A 21,695-nucleotide genomic window follows, 5' to 3' on the forward strand; every position below is an offset into this window, starting at 1 on the left:
AGAGGTATACCTCATATTCCTGCAAATACACACCTGTGATTAGGAAGTTTTGAGAGCGCCTTACAACGTTGGAGGATGGATGCTGTGCAGTTATCGAATGTGGTTTCATCCCTCGTGGTGTTACCAACAGGTCCAGGACTGGGAGGTGTCAGATCTATGAGCGTTCCATGAGAGGACAGATGGCTTTCATACCCAAGCTCATTTGTAACGTGGGTGTTCATGAAATATGTCTCCTTGTGTGTGAGGTTAAGATTTTTGAAGACCTTATAATGATTCTGACCTACGCCGAGTCTCTCAAAGGATTTATAGTTGCCATTTAGCCGGAGTGCTGCACTGGGTCCTTCACTAACAGAATGAAGGTCACAGGTTTGCAAATTGTATTCAAAGTCAAATGACACACAATTCTGGCCAAAACTAATGCACTGTTTCGCACATTCATAATCAAATCTTGTCGACAGACTCTTTAGTGGTTTGGCAGTCAAACTTCCAGTGTTCGGCAGAGAGAAATATTTTAGATCCGTTGTTTCCTCTGACCTCATGGTTGTTCTCTCGAGAAGTACTGGCCCCCAAGATATGACCTCATAACCCTGCGCTCCAGGGCCAAATCCAAGAGCTATTTCCTGTTGAGGATCGACTATACTGTCATCCAAAACTACCACTGTGCCACCAAGTTCAAATGGATTACTTGATATCCTGAAATCTTCGTCAACTCTACCATCTGGAGGAGTGTTGTCATATGTGTGCAACATGCACTGTGTCAACGCCTCGCCACCCTCACTATTTCTCGCCCTCAAGGTCCAATAAAGGGGTATACCATATGAGAGTTTTACAGGCATTGTAAGTGTGTTTCCAGCCATTTCGGTCCAGTCAACGACATTGGTTCCACCCAAATATGTCCCTATACCATAGTCCATCTTGACATCGCTGACATCATCATAGGACGTAACTTTCAGAAGAAATGCAGTGTCGGATGGTGACCGTCCTTTAAGCTGCCTCACTTCGCAACCTCCAGAATCAGCGGATCTCCTGTTTCTGGTTCCAACGGCGTTTTTGGAAAATGTTGGTGGTGAGGAGTCACTGCCTTTGTATGGATGTGTGAAGATGTTCTTTCTTATTGTGGGTGTTGAATAGTGCCATATATTCCCTCTATATACTGTGACAGTTACAAATATCAGTCTGAGTTTTGCATATGCGGACAGTTGAAGGGTCAGTGGCACCATCTCCATATCCATCCTTGCCCTGAAATAATAGTAGTCTGCATAAGACTGTACAGCAGATTCATCAATATTTCGGAGGACTATGAAGTGAAATACGGAGTTTGGTTGTAACAGAGTTTCTGTATGCAGGACCAATACAAAATTGGGACAGCTTGGGAATCAAGTCATTGCTTTCCTGAAACCATATATATTTGGCACCATGACTTTAGGGATACAGTTTAAGGCTGGAAGTAAGTTATTACTTTTGGGTCATGTTACCCACAATTTGAGAAAAGATAAATCCTTTAAATTTTTCTACACAATGTCGACTCTTATCAGACCTTGTAGCAAACGCTAACCTGCGTTTCGTGTAGGAATATTTCAAAGAATTCGGGTACTTTAATTGAAGTGTGCGAGACTGTGATGTTAAGAGGAGTTATTATTGACTCCCTACACATCTGGTTTCGACGGATGTAGTGTATACTGTCCACCTTCGTTATTGACAGATGTTCAGTACCAATGACAATAATAACATAGAAGTGTAATTATAACATACATGACGATTCGTCACATGTTTAACAGTCTATTCAAGATGCTTTGCTTATGCTTTTCACCCGTTTCATGTTTGACAAGTCTACACATTTTCATAAACAAATGTCAATGAATGGTTACGTTTTAATAAGAAAGTATCCTAATACGTGAAAATCGACTTGTCTTTGCGTAGTTATCCTTTGTTTACATTGGCTGTACGGCTCCACGTGCTGTAATCGAAGCCCAACGGAGAGCTAGCGATATGGTCACTTTGGTGGATAAATATATATTGTCATGCAACTCACTGACGCAGTTGTAGTAGCATATCTATATAATTATGCAAAACAATATGTAAAGTGCCCCCAAATACTTGCATTAGTACATTCTATACTGATTCTGAAAAAGCGGGTTTGTTTTCAAACAAGAGAAAAGTCCGGTCACGTGATATGCAAATTAGCCTGTGGCAGTCGGAGTGTGATACATGCTGTGATGACTCGAAAAGGCTGACATTCGGATTTGTGCATATGTGGAGAAGTTTTCAAATACTGTAGTCCATAATTGGACTTTTTAACTAAACAAACTCTTTGCAGCTTTTGCTAATTCAAGGAAAATAACAAACAACATCTTACGTCACATCCAGAGGGAACTTCGAAAACTTAATACTGCCAGTCACTGGAAACTTGGTCTGCATGATGTAACCTGTCAGTTTAATTCCTCCATAGGCGAATCCTATGTCAATTCCGAGACTGCCCCACACATTCAGGGAAGCACTAGGAGTAACCTTGGCCTAAAATTCAGATGGAATACAGCCCTAAATCATTGATACAAACCCTCTGTTGTGACAACGCATGTACAATATAATTGGCCAATGAAGAGAAAGAAACCAAATGAAACATAAATGGTGTTTGACACAATATCATTATTACTTTTGTGTTACCTTTACCTTCCAGTCTCCAAATCCAAGAATGTCTTTATTTAAAGCATGTGAATTGCGATATACACTAAACGTTTGTAGTTATTAAGAACTATTTAAAACTATTACCTCCAGACTCATGCTAAGGAAGCAAGCACCAAGCTCAATCTCAACTCCAACTGAGCCACCAGCGCCAAAACCTGAAATTATTGACAATAGCATCTTTATCAGTACAGTCATCGCTCCAGTAAATCCACAGAATCTAACTTTGCGGTTCAGTAAACATGAAAAAGCATGTAAATAATATTGTTACTCTGGTAATTCACAGCAATGAACAATAGGGTACGGTGGCAAGACTCGGACTCACCACCCAATTAAAGTTAGTCACTTCATACGACCAACTTAGGGCCTGGTCTAAGCGATTGGTTTTCGGATAGTGGTACTATACAAATGATCGACTTTGAAAGACCTACTTTGATACAAGTAGTGAGCATGCGGTCAGACATGGAAGGAGAGAGTGAAGTAAGTGAAAGTCACCTGCATTATCACGGCACAAGGCCCATTTATCCGTACATGTAACTTTTACGCCAGGAGTAAAGGATGCACTACACATATTCCCATGTAATAATTGGACACATTTATAGACATACCTAGTCTCATCGGAATTGGCCCAACCATGAACAGATTATGCACAGCGAAGAATTGCATATCGATGGATTTTACTGGAATAGTTTTCCGGGCACAGCTGTCTTTCTTTGACTGGAACTCCTCCTGCATTACTTCCATGGCCATCTTTTTTGTGTCAAACAACTAAAAGAAGGAAGAATCACTGGAAGAATTCAACAAGAAAAGAACCGAGCAAAGGCAGCTTTGTGTATTTCGTAAGAGGTGACTCTGCTTGTCATGAGAGGCGACTAACGGGACCGGGTGGTCAGGCTCGCTGACTTGGTGGAAGCATGTCATCGATCCCAAGTGTGTGGATCGATGCTCATGATATCAATCACTGGACTGTCTGGTCCAAACCCGATTATTTACAGACCACCGTCATATAGCTTGATTATTGCTGAGTGCGTCGTAAAACAACAAAGCAACCAACTTTGAACTTTGGAATATGTTATCTGACTATGACACTTCCATATGCATAGTGCACTGTCAGTCCCCATGGTCCCTAGTATGGTGGCCTAACTTTCGTTGCTGGTGATTCTACCGCTCTCATCCTTCGAACACAAGAGATGAGTCAATGTATTTCAACTTAATATATTATCTGACATGGCAAATGTATCGTCCTGAATACATAATATAAAAAAAGTAAATTAATTTGTACGATTATCTCCATTGTACATGTTAGTCACCGAATAAACATGTTCCATATGTGACTGACTAAATCTATCACAACAATATATTATTGTAAGAAAATCAATAATGAGTAAGTGAATGAGAGTGTTTGTTTTCTAGTTTTTGCCATTTGCAATATTCCAGCAATATCCTTTCGTGGGACACCAGAAATGAGATTCACACATTGTACCTATGTCAGGAATTGAACCCGAGTCTTCCGCGTGACGAGCGAAAGCTTTGACAACTAGGCATACCCCACGCGCGTCAGCAACAGTGATCTCACCAATTGACCAACATGTACATTGTAGCGAAAGTTATCAATGGAATTCTTAATGATATGAGGGTATATTTGGAAATATTAATGAATAAATAAGCAAAAGACTAATGTGAATATAAGATAGCAAACGACTGAATTGTACATGTGCCATGAACACGACCAAGACTTCCATTTTAATTTCACTCGGCCTGAGATTAACCAGCTCATTTTGTTGCATACTTGTTTCAAGTGCCTGTCTCATGTTTGTGTGCAAATCATTAGATTAGAGATTGCTACTTCTCTTATGGACAAAACTACACTTTGTTTTGATTAAAAACCGATTTATCAATGATATCAAGGGCACTCTCTCATATTTTATCATATTCGCCAAGTTGACATGTCATGTACATTGAATTTAACGAGCTGAGTGTCAACATGTGCGGTACCCTTTGTCGGCGCGTAACGATGTAGTTCGTACTTAATTTCTGGGATTGAATACAAGAAAAGATGTACAATACAATGATGTTCAATCCTTCTTTATCAAACAATTTACGTATTTTGTTCAATTCATCACATTCAGTAGCTGGGTAAAAGCCGTTCGTACCTCATGAAGGATGCCCTGTCTGATATTGTTGAGCAACGTCACTGCTTTGGGAATGTCCAGGTTACACTGCGACATTTTTGACATCAACATTCGGACAGGCATGGACTCGATTTGATACTCAAAGCTGGTATTTATATTGACTAGGGTAAAAAACAAAAAACCCATATATTTTATCATCTTCAACAAGTGACGACGTTATAGTCGTGTAAATTTACATAACGAGTACCGTAATAATCTAATGATTGCTTATTAAACTCGTTTATATTATTCAGTATAACAAGTGAAGGGAACACAAAGGATATAACAGGGTGTTTTAAAATACTTGTATCACCTTTACAGTTTATCAGAGAAAGGACTACTGAATGAAATGCGTTGGACTGAAAATATTCCCAAATAGAAATGGGTTTCACGTCAGACAATATTCCAGCCATATCACGGTGTGGGCGCTTGGCTTCACACATTGTACCAATATGTGGAATCGAACCCCGGACTTAAACACAGGGCTACCATATCGCCCCATTTCAAATTAATAGATGGTGGAAGTGGTATTAGACATGCATGTAACACTTCGAGTTAGAATTATGTTTCTTGATGTTAATCCCTGCATTCAGCATTGTTTCAGCTAGTTAACGGCCGCCTGTAAATGATCGGATGGAAACGATCCACGCCGTCGCGGTACGATGACACAAAAGAACCCAGTCAACGAGACTGGACAACCTGTGCATAAAGTCGACATGCATCATTTTACGACAAGCACTGGCTCTGGCCGAACATCTCTAATCTGGAATCGTCACGGAGTATTCAGCATTCAGCTTTACCTGGTGAACACAGGGGGTTGTGGAACTTTGCGCCTTTTATAATATCCACAGCAGGCAAACAGGAACCAAAGTCTGTTGAGCATAGACTGCCGGTCAGGTTCACCAACATGTCGGTTCCAATTTCAGCTGTGCTCAGTTGGAAAACAATGTGAATCCCTTCAACTACATCGTCAAGCAGAGGCACATGGATCTCAACGCCACCTTGAACAAAATCGTTAATACATAATTCATTCCAGATGTCAAAGGAGAATTTGGCCTCATTTTTAACACTTTGCCCGAATATGACATATATCTTTTCGTCCTAATAGAGAGACTAATGTAGAAACTGCAACCAAGAAGATGCAAGTAATTATTTATTAGCTTCCCCGCGATCTTACCGCGATCAATGTGATCGTAGTTAGGTCAAAATGATCTTACTTACTAACTGGGAATCTTGAAAATGCACACCTTGAATCAATCAATCAAAAGGGTATTAAACTCGGTCGTGCAACTATTATCGCACCCCTTGCACTTCAAGTCCAACTAGAAATATTGCAAAGTGGATATCGTAAATACCGTACCATGGGTATCCTGTACGTGCTTCATTCCAGGGGCAGTTAGGTTTAAGCTTGACCCACACGTTCTGATATGGACCTTGACAGACTTCACATAGTGAGAGTATGGAAACACAAGGCCACAAGTCAAGCCTTGACAGTCGGGATCAGGGGTACACAGGTGACCGAAGGCAAACGCTAGCCCTTGTTTCAAGTTTGGACAAGCTGTGATGAACAAGAAGCAGTTTATGCTATATTTAGACTATCCAGCAAATCAGTGTGTACAATTCATGACGGGTTCGTTGAGCGTGTATTTTACCAGAACCAAACTTTAAATGTACAAAGCATGACCGTACGTAAAGAGTTTAATATTGATTTCAGCTTTCTCAAAGATTTCAGCAAGCAATATGAACAAAGTGAGTATGATTTTAGTAATATTCCAACAATGTCATGACGGTAGGACACGACTTTAACGTGACAAGTAAGGATTTTAACTATGTCACTCCACTGCACCGGTGAGTAAATATGGAATTAAAATAATTGATGAAAAGCTACAATAGTGGGCGACATGATTACAAATACTGCAAAAGGTAATTACCATTTAGGCTATTTGTTACCAGCGATTCCAACATATCAATCTTGTCTCCAATTGCAGGTATTTTGTTCAGGGACAGAAGCATGTGCATCTTAAAGGTTGAGAAAGAGATTGGTTCCTCCACAGGTTTGGACCGTAGACATTGGGCAACCTGGGACACGAAGTCGTCAATATCCTTCACGATGTCCGACCTAGCTTTCAATATATCTTTGAGCTTTGATACCGTCATGGTGTTGATGTTGAAGACAGACTCAATATTGGGAATCCTATTGTAGGAGAAAAACATTCAGTGTTTGTACCGTTATTTTTTATGTTAAATATATCTGGATATTTCGGATGCTGTCGTTGGAACAGGATAATAATTTGGGTCAAAGGCATCTAGTAGAAACGGATTGAAAACATCTATGACAACTCCTTTTTCCAAAATGAAATAGAGTTACAGACGGTGATGTTTTATCAAATTATGTGTATTTTTGAGTAAATGTCTACTTGAAGATAAACAAGTTTTTAAAATAGCATATTGACTTCAGGTAAACTGATATCTTGTACATAATCTTTCTCTTTTATTTCGTTAGCTCACACAAGAATATGGAAAATGTATATATTTATCATTTGTAATTAAAATTGAGTTACAGTAATGGTCCACACCTTGGATACTTACGAGATAGACTTTAACATAAGACCAAAGTTCTTCAGTGGCGACACAAGCTTGGTGAAGGACGGTGCGAGAGCCTTGGCTTTAGGATGATCTGCTCCTTCAGGTTTGAAAGGAGGAGCTGTATCAGGTTCGACATGAGCTGCAGCAGTCATCTTTGTGTAATGTGAACCCATGTAATGGTCTTCAGTTACCTTGGGGGCGCCATGCGTAATCCCGTTGGCCTCGTATGTCTTTCCTATGTATTTGAAGACGTGTTCATTACATTCTTGTACCCAGTGTGGGAAGGGCAGAAGTCTGTCCAGATACTTAGATGGGTCAGCGTATTCCCCAGTTTCTGTGACACGAAGAGCGACGTGAATGAAATTTGGAACGCATCTAGTGTCTCCTGCATTTCCGATTGCGTCCCCAGCCTCCATGATGGCGCCAGAAACTTTGACGTATCTGTTTGGAATGATGTTGTTGATAACGATCTGGTATTCCATGAAGTTGTCATCTGTCGGTGTGATAGTGATTTCATCATGTCCCGTGGATTTGACGAGGCCTGCTACGGGGTTAACGATCTGGAATATAAACAAACAATATAAAATGGTTAAAGAAAATAATATTATGATACTATGCACACACCAGTTCATAAAAGGCATGAAACATTTACGCTGATGTCAGAAAGATTGCAGCTTTGTCGTATGTGTGTCTATGTGTGCTTTTCAGATGTATGACCCCTAAGTTATGCTATAGGACTGAAGACCACACATTACATATAAATGCATATTACGTACAGCCTGTCCTTTATTAGCACTGACATCAACGCCGATAGTGTGATACTTGTTCCCGCCTGTGGAAGGCCAGACAGCTTCTGTACAGGACCCGGATTCTCTCTCAGCTGGAAATTTACGGTGGAACTTGCTTCCAAATATCTTCTGAACCACTGCTTTTCCTGTGCTAATCCTGTTTGAATATCGGATATGTCAAGGCATTGAAGTCACATCAGTTTAAAGTAAGTTTGAAGCGAATATCGATTATGTCAAGGCATTGAAGTCTCATCCGAATGGTTCATTTCATATATCTGTTACGTGAGGCAAATATAATACATTGTATTTCTTAACACAATGGCATAGAAGAATATCAAGGCTTTGAAATCTGTTACAAGACTAATACATATTTTCAGAATAACACTTCAATTAAAAAAAACCAGTAAATGTTAATGACGAGCATTAAAAACAGGGTAAACAATATTTTAACATTTATACCTACAATATATTATGAAACATTAGAACAAAATCTTACACTCTTTTCACAGTTTCATATGCCTCCTTTACGCCCTTAACGACAGTCATGACATCTGTGTACGCCTTAAAGAAAGGATCTGCCATCGTCCGCACTCCTGATAACCTTTGTGTGACGTTCGATAGCAGCACACGTGACTCGTTGTGAAACCATTCCTTCATCGAGTACTGAAAGAGCGGGTAAGCTGTAAGACAAATTGCTTCACAGACACGTCAGTTCATTCTCCTTACAATGTAGTTCTCCATTGACAAGAAACATATGTATAATCTACTCCTTGATTATAACAGGACATAAACGATATCAATACAAACTTTATGGTTATTAAAATGTGTAACAAAAAGGAGCAAATCACGGATGTGACTCATGGCGATATAACTGTGTCTCTGTAAATGGCGTGTTCTTATCAAACACGATAAAAGCATGTGGCAGAAAGTAAGAGAGTGTACTTACAGGTCCCATTATGCCATCAGGTCCTGAGAACTTGGGGTGAAGTGTCATGTTAATCTTGGCCTCCACCATGTCCACCAGGTCTTTGATGTCATCTGTTATTTCAGTCACCTCTTCATCGACATGCATCCAGAATGGACTTGTTCCTTAAATAGGCAATCACAGCAAAAATCTACTTTCCTTCATTGCAACAAGGCAGGATGAGAATGCAGTTTAAGCACAGCATCATTTACTTATTTGTTGTATGGTTGTGTATGTATTTCATGTCAGCCATACCTTTGACAAATGAACAGGCGTCTACTATCCGATTCTTGGCATCTATTACCATTGTTACAGCAAGCCGAACCCTGAAAAAGACATTTGTTCGAGGATGATGAAATACTTATCACTTTTTTCGTCAATGATTGTAGATATGTTCATTAACATACCAGCAATATCATGAACACTAGGAACACAATGATTGGCATCACGCAGTATACCTATATCAGGAATCAAACGGGGTTCACGCGTGACTGAGCGAATGTTTTCACCACTAGGTACTAGTAATTCCGCGGCCTCTGTACACAAATACAAAATTATCGCAATAATGATACAATAAAGTACAAAGCAATAAATACTTCAAAACAGCTATGCCAAGTTTGGAGAAGGATTGTGCTGGACTCTTGAAGAAGTTCTTGAAGATTGCAACGATGTCATCTCCAGTTTCTTTCAGCATCTTGCCCACTTCGGGCAGCGTTATCACTACAGCGTCAGCTATGCTCTGCAAAAACAAAGAAGTTTGTATCGGGTCATTCGAACAACACTTTACTGGCCTACTTTATGATCTAGTACAATTTTGCAAAAAAACATTTATTCAAACTAGTTACTACATATTATATAGAACCAGTATCTCAATTTGGAAGAAGAATAGACCAAGACTAGCCCAAACATGCTGTGCCAAGCCCCCGCTAAGAAATGTGGTATGTTTATTAAAACTTATTCAATGAGTGATATAAAATATCCTATTCCCTTTCAAATATCTAATCCTGATTCAAGACCTTACGTGATAGAACTCAAGGGCGTCCTGTTTTATCTCCTCAGCAAAAGCCTTGACCCTCTGTGCGATCAATTTAACCTTTTCCATGATGGGATCAGTGTGGTATTTGGCCACCTTTTTCACAAGGATCACAAAGTCGTTCACAAACTGGACAACCAGGTCCGGAAGGCCCTTCACAAAGTTGATGATCTCTGTCAGCATTTCTTTAATGTAGCCTGGCCGGGTGATCTTCTTAAACATGGCGATTGCGTCCTTGATGCCATCTACTATAGAGTGGAATATATTGTCCAGCTTCTGAAGAAGATCCTTGAAGTGGTTGATGTCGAAATCCTGAAAGCAAATGTGTTTTCTTGATTCACATGTATACAAGAACATCTACCATTTACATGTGTGTGTGTGTGTGTGTGTGTGTGTGTGTGTGTGTGTGTGTGTGTGTGAGTGAGTGAGTGACGGCTTGTACCAGTCTAGACTAATGCTGATTTCATAGTTCTTGCCCACTGAGATACCATGCCGCAGTTAACATAAATGAGTCCCCAACTCGGACACAGTATACTGACTCCGAGCCGACCAGTCCTGGTTTTATCCCCTTAATGTCTAGCGCCAGGCAGCAAGTACGATATTTTAATGTATCTTGGTATGGATCGAACCCCCAACCTTCCGCTCTCCGGGTAGACGCTCTACCCCAAGATCATCGAGGTGGTCTCTAACATTTTCGGAATACCAACGAGTTACAAGGAATTATATATTATTGTGAAATTGCGAAATTGTGTAAGTAACTTACAGGCCTCAGTAAAGCCTTTCTCGGTTTCATTAGGCTTCACGGTTTCAAAAGGTTTCATAGTAGGCATGTGGAAGACATTTCCAAATTTGGCACATCAGTGACAAAAATAATGTCCGATGCAGTCCCCTAATTTTCACTTGTACCATATGTTCCCGTTTCTGCTGGAAAACAATTAACTTGCCTTTGAATGTGTTTGTGACGGGAGCCACCAATGGGGCCGAATACATTCAACAAGTAACATATTTTAATGTCTCTTTGTATGGATCGAACCCCCAACCTTCCGCTCTACCCCAAGACCAAACATTATGGGAATACCAACGAGTTATAAGTAACTCTGTTCGCCAGGTATTATCACTGATTGATAGTGATCCATAAACACATGCTCATTCTGTAGTCGGAATCGTACAATCCACTCTGCTTTGGACAGAGATTTCTTATGAATATGGAAAGGGTTATGCCGCTATAGTTTATTTACAGCATTCATGCACGAGGGACAGATAATCCGTAATTCAGAGTTTCGATCAAATTATTCCGTATACTTGTATTACTCGTTGACATTTTAAGATAGAAAATGAAGAAAACAGAATGAAATATCAATCTTTCAGGTAAACTTTACTGGCGGTAGCCTACTGTTCAGATGACTTCACGTAATCAATTTGTGACGTCGTGAACAATTAATGAAGTCATGTAGTATTTTTTTTCAACAATAAGCACTGTGGTGTAGTCTGGCTTCATATGACCAATCAGCATTGAGAACCTCTAAATTGCACATGTGCAAATATCGGAACGTTATCACATCCTTCCATTTGGGTAATGTTACCAAGATATTCGACATCCCTGTCACTATCATCGCATATTCATATCCGACTTTACTAATATGAACCTTTAAGACGTTGAGGTCGTAGTTGATGTGTCCAGCATAACACAGTGACGCCCTGATGATGTCCACGTGTTTGCCAATAATGCCGAGGTTTGCTGTCACCCACGCTGCATTATCCACGTCGATCTTGAAGAAACTGTGCAGTGGATCTACCAAACAAGACGGACAAATATTATAAATTATATATTATAAATGGTGGTTTATGATAAATACATGCCTGTACCATTATTTGCTGGCCGTAGATCGCACTATAGTCAGGGTGCCATTCAGTCGCCTATTTACCGAAAGCTTGCTCATCACTGTTGTAAATAGTTGCAATAAAAAAACATCAAGGCATATTTGAAATGTTTTTACTTCTTACGTAAATGTCATCGTACGCTATGAGTGTATCAAAACCAGTCCTAATCCACTATGTAAATAGGTCATCATTGTGAATATATGGAGTATTTTATACTAATGTGTTTTCACTGTATACGACTTGGACAGTTTTAACTGAAGTTTTTCTGAACATCCCGTCACAGTTGGTAAGAATCCACACGTGTAACTGTGTAAGACTAAGGCCGATATTGGGCCAATACATACGGAGCTTAAGGTCCAGCATGTTGATCATGCGAAGGCCAAGACTCGCGCCGATTTTTTTGCTCCCGTAGGTCTTGTCATACTGAAACCCAGGCACCCTAATGGTCAGACGAATACCGTCGCTGAAGTCGATGTGGAAGATCTCACGGCGTACACGGGACACGGAGTTGAAGGTGTAGTCACGGCTGTTGAAGACAATGGTTACCAGTTTAAAACGTTACCAGTTACCAGTTTCAAACGAATAAAATAACAAAACAAGTGAAATATAATTTCATAACCATAACATTAACTAGTAACGCTACTACCAATACAACCACAATATTACTACTGCTACAAATATAAAAAAAAATATAAAAAATAATTACATCCGTCTGATATAAAAATACAAGATATTGGTCACAATGTACGTATTATATATATAAAATGTACCTATACCCACAGATTCATAACCCTCTACCTCAGAAACCCTGGTTAGAATTGGTCCCCAGCAATATATGCTGGTTGCTGGTTGTGAGAGGTGACTTATGAATCAGGTGGTCATGATCGGTTAATTTACATTTCATCATACCCTGACGGCGTGGATCGTTGCTCAATCACTGAACTGTCAGGTCCAGATTTGCTTTTTGCATGCAGCGTTAACTGGAGGAAGCAAAGTTAACATTACCTCAAAAGAATGTTCTCCTTGTCCTTGACCAGGTGGGGTCTCTGGGGATGTTTCTGGTACACTTCTCTGGCCTCCTTGTGGACCTTCTCATTCTCCTCGTGGGCGAGGATGTCAAACAGCGCCAGTGCACTCTGAGAGATGTTAATTGATTTATTTTGTTAGGATAAATGATTATTATTTTTATTTCTTTACCGGTGCGTATATCATTATTTACTTCCACAACCTGAAAATAACACATGACAACCAAAATGCAAGCTTCTTCATCAACGAAAGAGGATCTCTTCTGCATCTGTTGTAAATACTGTTTTGTGTGTAATATTTTTGTGCCAATGTAAATAAAATAAAGAGTTATATATTATTGAGGTTTTAACAATGGCTTACTAGAACTGGTTTCATATGTGCCCTTCAATCGTTTTTCAATGATGATACTTTATTCAACTTTATATTGTTATAATACTGCTTCATTTATTACACTTCTTTGGGTAGGTTGAAGCTCCCTACCTCGTTACATGTGTACTGACGGAGGCTATTGGCTGCAGCCCTCCGCCATGTTGGGGAGCCTAGGTTAGGTTGGAGATATGACCGGATATGACGTAATGACCTCCGCATTCCGGCATTCCCAAGACTGTGTAGAAGAACCATCTTTGACACGATATGATGGTGCTGCTCGTGGTCAAAGTCGTCCATTGACCGCTTTTTGCGCTCCAATACAGGGGAAGAGAGACCTAGCAAAATATAACATTGCTGATGATCCTTGCACAGGTATATTTTGATCCATTTTATCATCTCCGTCATCTATTACCTTGCCGATCTAACTTTAGTATTACAATGCTAGCATTGGCTTCGGCTGATAATATAATGGTCAAACCATTCACATAACTTACACGCCAGCAAACCTGTAGGACAGTTGGCTTCAATGCTGGACAGGGTTAGGTCAGTGTTATTTTCCACACTGAATCAAAATAAATATTTTAAAAAAAAATAGATATTTTTTAATCATGATCTGAACGTATTATTTGAATAGAAGCTCACTGTGATTGTAAAAGCCCAGTTTATTTTCAAGCTTCTCGAGGACATCCTCAGCGGCTGCGCTGTTGCCCATATCAGATAGGGATCTGGCGAGAGCCCCTAGTGTCAGACAGGCTCGCTTTTGGGTCAAGGTCATCTCAAGTGTAGCTGCAAAAATACGGATTGTTGACACAGCGTATTCGTTTCACGTGATGCTGATATTTACGTATTTCACAAGAAAGGTAAGAACAAAATGTATGTCAGTTTCAAGGTAAATTACTCAAAAAAATTGTTGTGATTATTTATTGATATGCCATGAAGCCTCTTAAGATCCCAGAGACGAATTGTTTGCACACCGTTGTTTACTTTCATACCTCCATAAATGTAAAAACATTTCAAAGACAATAATAATAAATTCACACGTCAAATAATAATTACTTCACGGAAGATTATGTAATTATTAACACAAAACATGTAACAGTGCGAAATTAGTTACATCGTTCAGTTCAATAATACAATCCAAACCCCACCACCCTACTACATGTATCAGCTAATCAGGAAACAGTAGTCCGCAAAATGGCGTTGCCTAATTTTGTTCGGTTTATGGAAACCTAAGCGGAAAAACTAATTGCTTGGTTAAACAATCATATGCCATGGTGTCACTTGTTACTTAATTATTGAAAATGATAATTGGCTTTTATTGTCAAATATCATGTTTATCTCATCGAGTGACATCGAGAGTCAACTTTCTGACGTAATGAAATAAGATAACCAATATATTTCATGTCATATTCTATGTTCTTTGTACTTTTTTATTTATCTTGATAATCTGACTCTGTGATACAGGCTGAAAGTATTGAGGCAGATTGAAAGTCAACCAGCAGAAAGTGTCATATTTTCAGACATGTATTTCATCATAATATACAAAATATAATTACAATTTATCCTTAGATCGAGAAACGAGGAGAGTCGAAATTCTACTACATGTCATTATTTTACATTCAGGGGTCTATTCATCAAGGTGATACCAATGGGACAAAATAACTTTTGGACGAAGGACAATTGCAAAGCAATTTGGACCCACATGCCACCTGTTAAATGACGATTACAAAAAAAGAAGAGTAGTACACTTACGAACGTGGTCATAGTCACCAACAAAGCAGAGCCGTTCAACAGATTTGATAGTTTCCTGTAATGAATCATATAGATTTATATTACTGATGGTATAACATTATAGGCAACATACTGAAATAATACCCCAGTATCACCTTCTGGTTGATAATAGACAATAGAGTCTCAATGTAATGCAAATAGCAAGTGCGTCATCTAGTTGTAACTGTAGTATATCAAAGTGAAATCTTCTTAACCTGTACACCTTATACAGGTGGCCCTGTGGGACGGGCACTGCAACTGACTGTGAAGAAGAGTTCGTACCTTAGCTGCCTGGATCCAATAGTCGTGAATCCAGATTCAAAAACATTTCCATCAAACTCAATGAATCATTTTCGGGATGGGTTTTCAGGATCACGATAATCTTAATATAATGATTCAAAAAGTGTAATAAGAAAAGACCAATGTGTACCGGGATTGGTTCCTTGAGAACGACGTAGTGGAATAGGGGGCGTCTGAGGTCGTCCTCGGTGGCGTCCTGGTCGTTCAGGACATACTGCAACACCAGTTTCTGCGAGTCCTCGTCACCTCTCCGACACAGGATGTCCAGGAACAGGTACCTCTCATCTCTACACACAGTGTCGTTGGTGTCACACTTAGCAAGGTACTGACGGCCGAGGGCGACTCTGTCCGCCTGTGTCAGGTTGTTGAAGAGGCGCATCAGGTCTTGAACGCACACAGTCCTGTTAGTGGTGACTGGAATTTGCAAGCAAGAGATGTTTAACCCGAGTGGCTTTATATGTGCAGTTAATGCCCTGTAAGTAACACTTGATTGAAACGACGCTAAAACAGACAGAAACATGACTCATACGTGAGTGTCTGTATCAGGTCAAAAGTTTGAAAAAACTTCAAAAGATTAGTCATTCTCTGAGATTCTCTGCTATAAGCACTGGAGATTAACGTATAGAGGATTCATCACGAGTGCTTTTTGCATTCGAAATAGAAGCTGACGCACCCTAATTCACCCTATGTTTGTACTTCAGATAATATATTGGCGATTAGCTATAAAACATTGATGCGTCCCGTTCATCCGTGTCTGCTACGTGTATCAGATCAATTGACGGAATGTTTCCACCTATATTTTCCAACTAGAAGCACTGTACTCATTTACTACCTAAACGTTACATCGGATAGAGAAAATACAATATCTGAAGTAATCAAACCTTAACTACCTGGGAATCTGTGTGGAAGGTAACGAGCACGCAGATATATTACAGCCCAGGATGAACACATGTTTCGGTCACATCCCCCAACCACGGTTATTTATGCGAGTAAATATGGTTTCCACCTCTGTTGGCAATAGTGCAGCATTATCACGGAGGTGGTCACAAGAAATATGCTTCACAGACACACATGTGGCGAATCGACCCCGGGCCATCGGTGTAAAAGAATAGTACATTCAATAACTTACATTTGTCGTCGAATGACTGTATGCAGTTCAGCAGATTATGAAACTCTGTTTTTACTTCATTCAGTGCTTGCTCCCTTGGTACTGGCTGCATGGGACACACATGAAAATGAACCAGTACTGGTATTACACCGCTATTCCACCTATAAGCATATACAGAGTTTAAATAATTAATTGTAAATATATTTATGTTTAAACCTAATGCGCATTTATAATCAATAATTTTCTAATGATTAATAACAAAATTCTAATAAATAATAATCTGAAACAGCGTTCATCAATGCCTTAGTAATTTTAAAAATTAGACATCAATTTTGGTTAAAATAACAGTTGGCGAAAGAGTAGTTTTGGCCGAAATAGGCTTAATCAGCATATCCTTAAAATAACCGCATATGGGCCAGACACACAGTGCTTGATAACATGAGCAATGATCTACGATGTCGGCATATCATAAATCACAGTAGGCTTTAACCAAGTTGCACAAGGTGATTGTAGCGTTACAACGTTTTGTGCAAGTGAAGCTGACATAGCGACTCATTCTGACCCTGATTTGATACATGAGACTGACCGTCTTAACTTGGGGGGTGTCCGCCTTGAACTCAGACATCAGTATTCCACTTGCTGGTGTCATTCGCCTGGGTTTGTAGAAAGATAACATTTACATGTACGTGTCAATATTTTCTAGTTGATTTTGTAGTTCAAGTTCTGAATATTTGAATCAGTAGAATGTACAAACAACGAACCTGCCACTACAAGTACGTGCGTCTTGGGAGTTTACCTGCGAGCTGTAAGCTTTACGGTGCTGTTGGCAGTAGAAGACAGGGAAGGAAATGCTACAAGAAAAACAGATATATCACGTTAATATAATTCGTATTTCATTTCTAAATATTCATACTGTTCCTGTGGACATTGAATCACAAAATAAAAATAAATATTTTTTTCTTTCTTCATATTAGTCATGTAAGCTAGTATATATCGTTTGTGTCTCGAATATTAAGGTTAAGCTTGTTGAATGTTAATATAATGAATGAATCATAACATACAGTATGTATTACACATCATTATATTTACCTCCAATGTCTGGTGAAACTATCATGACATCCTCTGTTTGCTCGGAGCTGCAAAATACGACGTACATAACCTGGTAACCATACTTTTACACTGTCCTCGACAAAACCCTGGCTACCACACTTCCACACGGTCCTTTGACGTACCCTAGCTACCATACTTTCCCACCGTCCTTCGTCGTACCCTAGCTACCATACTTCCACACTGTTCTTCGGCGTACCCTGGCTACCATACGTTCACACTGTCCTTCTGCGTGCCTTGGCTACCACACTGTCCTTCGGCGTACCCTAGCTACCACACTTCCACATTGTCCTTTGATGGACCCCAGATACCATACTTCCAGACTGTCCTTCGGCGTACCTTGGCTACCACACTTCCACACTGTCCTTCGGCGTACCCTAGCTACCACACTTCCACACTGTCCTTTGATGGACCCCAGATACCATACTTCCACACTGTCCTTCGGCGTACCTTGGCTACCACACTTCCACACTGTCCTTCGGCGTACCCTAGCTACCACACTTCCACACTGTCCTTCGGCGTACCCTAGCTACCACACTTCCACACTGTCCTTCGGCGTACCTTGGCTACCACACTTCCACACTGTCCTTCGGCGTACCCTAGCTACCATACTTCCACATTGTCCTTTGATGGACCCCAGATACCATACTTCCAGACTGTCCTTCGGCGTACCTTGGCTACCACACTTCCACACTGTCCTTCGGCATACCTTGGCTACCACACTTCAACACTGTCCTTCGGCGTACCTTAGCTACCACACTTCAACACTGTCCTTCGGCGTACCCTAGCTACCACACTTCCACATTGTCCTTTGATGGACCCCAGATACCATACTTCCAGACTGTCCTTCGGCGTACCTTGGCTACCACACTTCCACACTGTCCTTCGGCGTACCCTAGCTACCACACTTCCACACTGTCCTTCGTCGCCCCCTGGCTACCATACTGTCATACTGTAAATCGTCAGACCCTGGCTGATTCAAATACATGAATGTCCCCTATATCACAATGTATTTGTCCATTATTTTCTCTTTGTCAGAAATTGTGAGACAACGTCTGATATATCTATGCCCATATGCTGCGGCCAGAATGCCATGTAGCGTAGCCTAAAAGGGGGAACATGTCGTGACCAGATAATCCAGTGATCGACATCATGAGCATCGATTTACGCAATTGTGATACAATGACATGCATCAAACAAGTCAGCGAGCCTCACCACCTAATCCCTTTTGACGACTCTTACGACGAGCATGGGTTGCTGAAGACCAACTCCAACTAGTGTCCTCACAGGTATCATAAATAAAACGACTGAAGATACACAGATACTCTACAACATAAGCATATTTCTTTACCTTTGAGAAGGGGCAGGCTCGTTTCTAAGCGTAATTGTGTCCGTACACTTGACATGCTGGATGAGGCCTTTGTGGTCATATTCAATCGTCTGTGACAATGGAGAAATATGCATGTTAGTAATAATTCATGACAACCAAAAGGTATACTTATGTACATTTCAACAGCAATGTTGTATTGTTTTGTTTCTTGTCATCACAGAGCCTGATGCCAAAAATTGGCTTTAACCATTGTGTGTAGCGTTGGGAGTCGAACCTGGACCTTCGGTGTAACGAGCGAACACTCATCTAACATCGAACCTCGCCTATATTGATGTAATCAACTGAGGCGTAAATGAACATTCACTCACTCACAAACACAGACAAACACACACACCTACCTTTTCATGATGTCTGTGGGTTTCGGCTGTGCTGTCGTGTCGTCTGCTCACCACACTTCCGGTTGACAATCGTTTGCCGGAATACGAGTGGAGTAGCCTCCCTTTGAATACAACAACGTGAACAGTTCTTTAATAGTCCAATCTCAAATACAATTACGCATGTTTACTTATGTTATTGAACGTTAAGTGAAGGTAATATTAAATAAAACGTTATACATTACCATGTTGATCTGTCTCCCAATCACTGTATTTCCACGTAATCTTCGAGGAATGCTGAAAGAAGAACTGAAATTTTATGCAACAGAATGAAAATAAGTTGGGGGTCTTCACGTGGTATTATTTTAATCTGTACATAATAATATTAAATTTGTATTTGTAATGCGTTACATCCCATCCGTTTACGCAAGCTCAAAGCGCTGACACGGGTATTACTCTGGTCAATGGATCGGTATACATTCAATTTTTCTTTCACATCTCCCTAGGTAGTATACAACTCAAGCTGCCTGTGAGAGGCTAGAGTCACGTTATCATCTTATCTCACGGGGTAGCCATTCACTGCTTGGTGAACAAAGTCACTTGCCTGAGAAGAAACCACATGTGCTACACGTGCTTCTGTGTGGGACTGCCTCAGTCGTCTAAGGCGCCGAGATCTGCTGTGCAGAGTTGCGTACCTTGGGCATGCCAGATGCCTAGTATGATTGTGGGTTCGAATTCCGGTTCGCCCCGATTAGGTTTGTCAGCACCAAACAGGGGATCGTGGGTTTCACAGAAGTGGTAAAAGTCTGTGACCTGCATGACTTCGGGCTTTCCTCCCACATTAAGCTGACACGCCGTGATATAACTGGGATACTGCTCAAAGCGGCGTTAAACCCAACTCACTCACTCATTCACTCAGCGTGGGGCAGGACAAAACCCCTGGAAACTGTCGAGAATCAGGCTGCCGAACATGGTCACCCATCGACCGTCTCTCTGTACTCTTTACGCTTAATTTTTAAAAACTAATTTTGTTCCTGTCATGGCAGCCCCCGTGTGGCACCGCACCTTGTTATACATGGACAGTGTTCCGGCCAGTAGTTTCTTCAGGGTCACCACCTCGTGCACCTCCTCCGGGTGGTGGAAGATCTGTGTCACTGCTCCAGCCCCGCCCACGTGGAACAGGAAGCTGCAACACACATCAGAATGAAGTAATATTTGTGAAAGAACATTTTTTTTAGGTTTTTCACAAAGAAATCCGTATGTTCCACCAGTGAGTCAAGTTTAACGACGGCTTCACCGGTTACCATATCAAAGCATTTATGTTTAACGTGGGAATGAACGAAGCACAGTTTTATTGAGGTGTACCACTTTGCTGAATCTAACTAACATGGCACGGTGCCTTTACACCCGTCTTCCCTAGACAAGAGAGTTAACTGAATATAAAAGTCCAGTTTCCACCCTTGCCGAACTCTGCTAGAATTACTGGGCTCGATCGTAGCGCCACCGGTGGTTATTATGAGTTATGTCCCTTCAGGGAATCACGACTGGGCTACCGTGTCCAACGATACATACACCATGGATCATCATGGGAGTGAATGTAGGATTCGAACCTGCAACTTGCTTATATCAAGACGGCATAATACTGCGTCTGCAAGCACTGAGGCACCCAGGTGTCCCAAGCATTTATTGTTCCAAATATAGTCAATATTTGTGAGTGGTATCCCCAGGTCAATGACCGTTCATCGGGTCGATACCGTGCCAAGTGAAATCATTCTAAACTAGAATTTGTTTTCATTCAAACAAAATCATATGTCTACCCTTCGTTTTTTTGGATACATTAGTTCAAGTTGTTACTGTAAATGTGTTTGCAAATCCGAAAAACAAAAATAGAAAATTATAGACATGAAAGATAATGGTTTCATGAAGAAATGTGCATTAGCTGTAGAGTCTTGGCGGGAAACAAACGCTACTTGTTTGAGACAAGTCCAACTTGTTTCCATTGAAACACAAGAAATTAAAATAATCAAAAATTGAAAAATATGAAAACGCACCAGTTCAGTATGTGTTCCTTTAATATGTTTAGTGTCATGCAAACCTATGTATTAGTTTGAGAGGTTTTTGCTCAAACGAAGCCAATAATTGTTTGAGACTAAATCTAAATTGTTTCCATGGAAACGTAAGAAACAAAGTTTACGAAGAATTCAAG

The 21,695-nt window shown here is 40.4% G+C and overlaps 1 protein-coding gene across 1 annotated transcript in view; it reads right to left on the reverse strand.

Annotated features, from left to right (window-relative positions):
- Positions 1-21,695, reverse strand: part of LOC139455642 (uncharacterized) — a 42,037-nt gene that overhangs the window by 17,533 nt on the left and 2,809 nt on the right. The window contains exons 4-34 of the mRNA XM_071237197.1: positions 20,555-20,675; positions 19,735-19,786; positions 19,514-19,614; positions 19,137-19,225; positions 17,768-17,814; positions 17,475-17,529; positions 17,265-17,331; positions 16,700-16,784; positions 15,701-15,984; positions 15,253-15,307; positions 14,143-14,286; positions 13,612-13,835; positions 13,111-13,241; positions 12,450-12,631; positions 11,871-12,016; positions 10,213-10,536; positions 9,788-9,930; positions 9,447-9,517; positions 9,174-9,316; positions 8,724-8,890; positions 8,216-8,384; positions 7,443-7,999; positions 6,785-7,047; positions 6,214-6,411; positions 6,075-6,085; positions 5,654-5,843; positions 4,836-4,975; positions 3,291-3,450; positions 2,770-2,840; positions 2,357-2,514; positions 34-1,239 (exon numbers count right to left, since the gene is read on the reverse strand). Of these exons, the coding sequence (XP_071093298.1) occupies positions 34-1,239; positions 2,357-2,514; positions 2,770-2,840; positions 3,291-3,450; positions 4,836-4,975; positions 5,654-5,843; positions 6,075-6,085; positions 6,214-6,411; positions 6,785-7,047; positions 7,443-7,999; positions 8,216-8,384; positions 8,724-8,890; positions 9,174-9,316; positions 9,447-9,517; positions 9,788-9,930; positions 10,213-10,536; positions 11,871-12,016; positions 12,450-12,631; positions 13,111-13,241; positions 13,612-13,835; positions 14,143-14,286; positions 15,253-15,307; positions 15,701-15,984; positions 16,700-16,784; positions 17,265-17,331; positions 17,475-17,529; positions 17,768-17,814; positions 19,137-19,225; positions 19,514-19,614; positions 19,735-19,786; positions 20,555-20,675 (5,754 nt within the window). The remainder of the gene's footprint in view (positions 1-33; positions 1,240-2,356; positions 2,515-2,769; positions 2,841-3,290; positions 3,451-4,835; positions 4,976-5,653; positions 5,844-6,074; positions 6,086-6,213; positions 6,412-6,784; positions 7,048-7,442; positions 8,000-8,215; positions 8,385-8,723; positions 8,891-9,173; positions 9,317-9,446; positions 9,518-9,787; positions 9,931-10,212; positions 10,537-11,870; positions 12,017-12,449; positions 12,632-13,110; positions 13,242-13,611; positions 13,836-14,142; positions 14,287-15,252; positions 15,308-15,700; positions 15,985-16,699; positions 16,785-17,264; positions 17,332-17,474; positions 17,530-17,767; positions 17,815-19,136; positions 19,226-19,513; positions 19,615-19,734; positions 19,787-20,554; positions 20,676-21,695) is intronic.

The sequence above is a fragment of the Haliotis cracherodii genome, unplaced genomic scaffold, assembly GCF_022045235.1.
Source record: "Haliotis cracherodii isolate W230 unplaced genomic scaffold, xgHalCrac1.p SCAF_11, whole genome shotgun sequence".
NCBI classification, from domain to species: Eukaryota; Metazoa; Mollusca; class Gastropoda; order Lepetellida; family Haliotidae; genus Haliotis; species Haliotis cracherodii.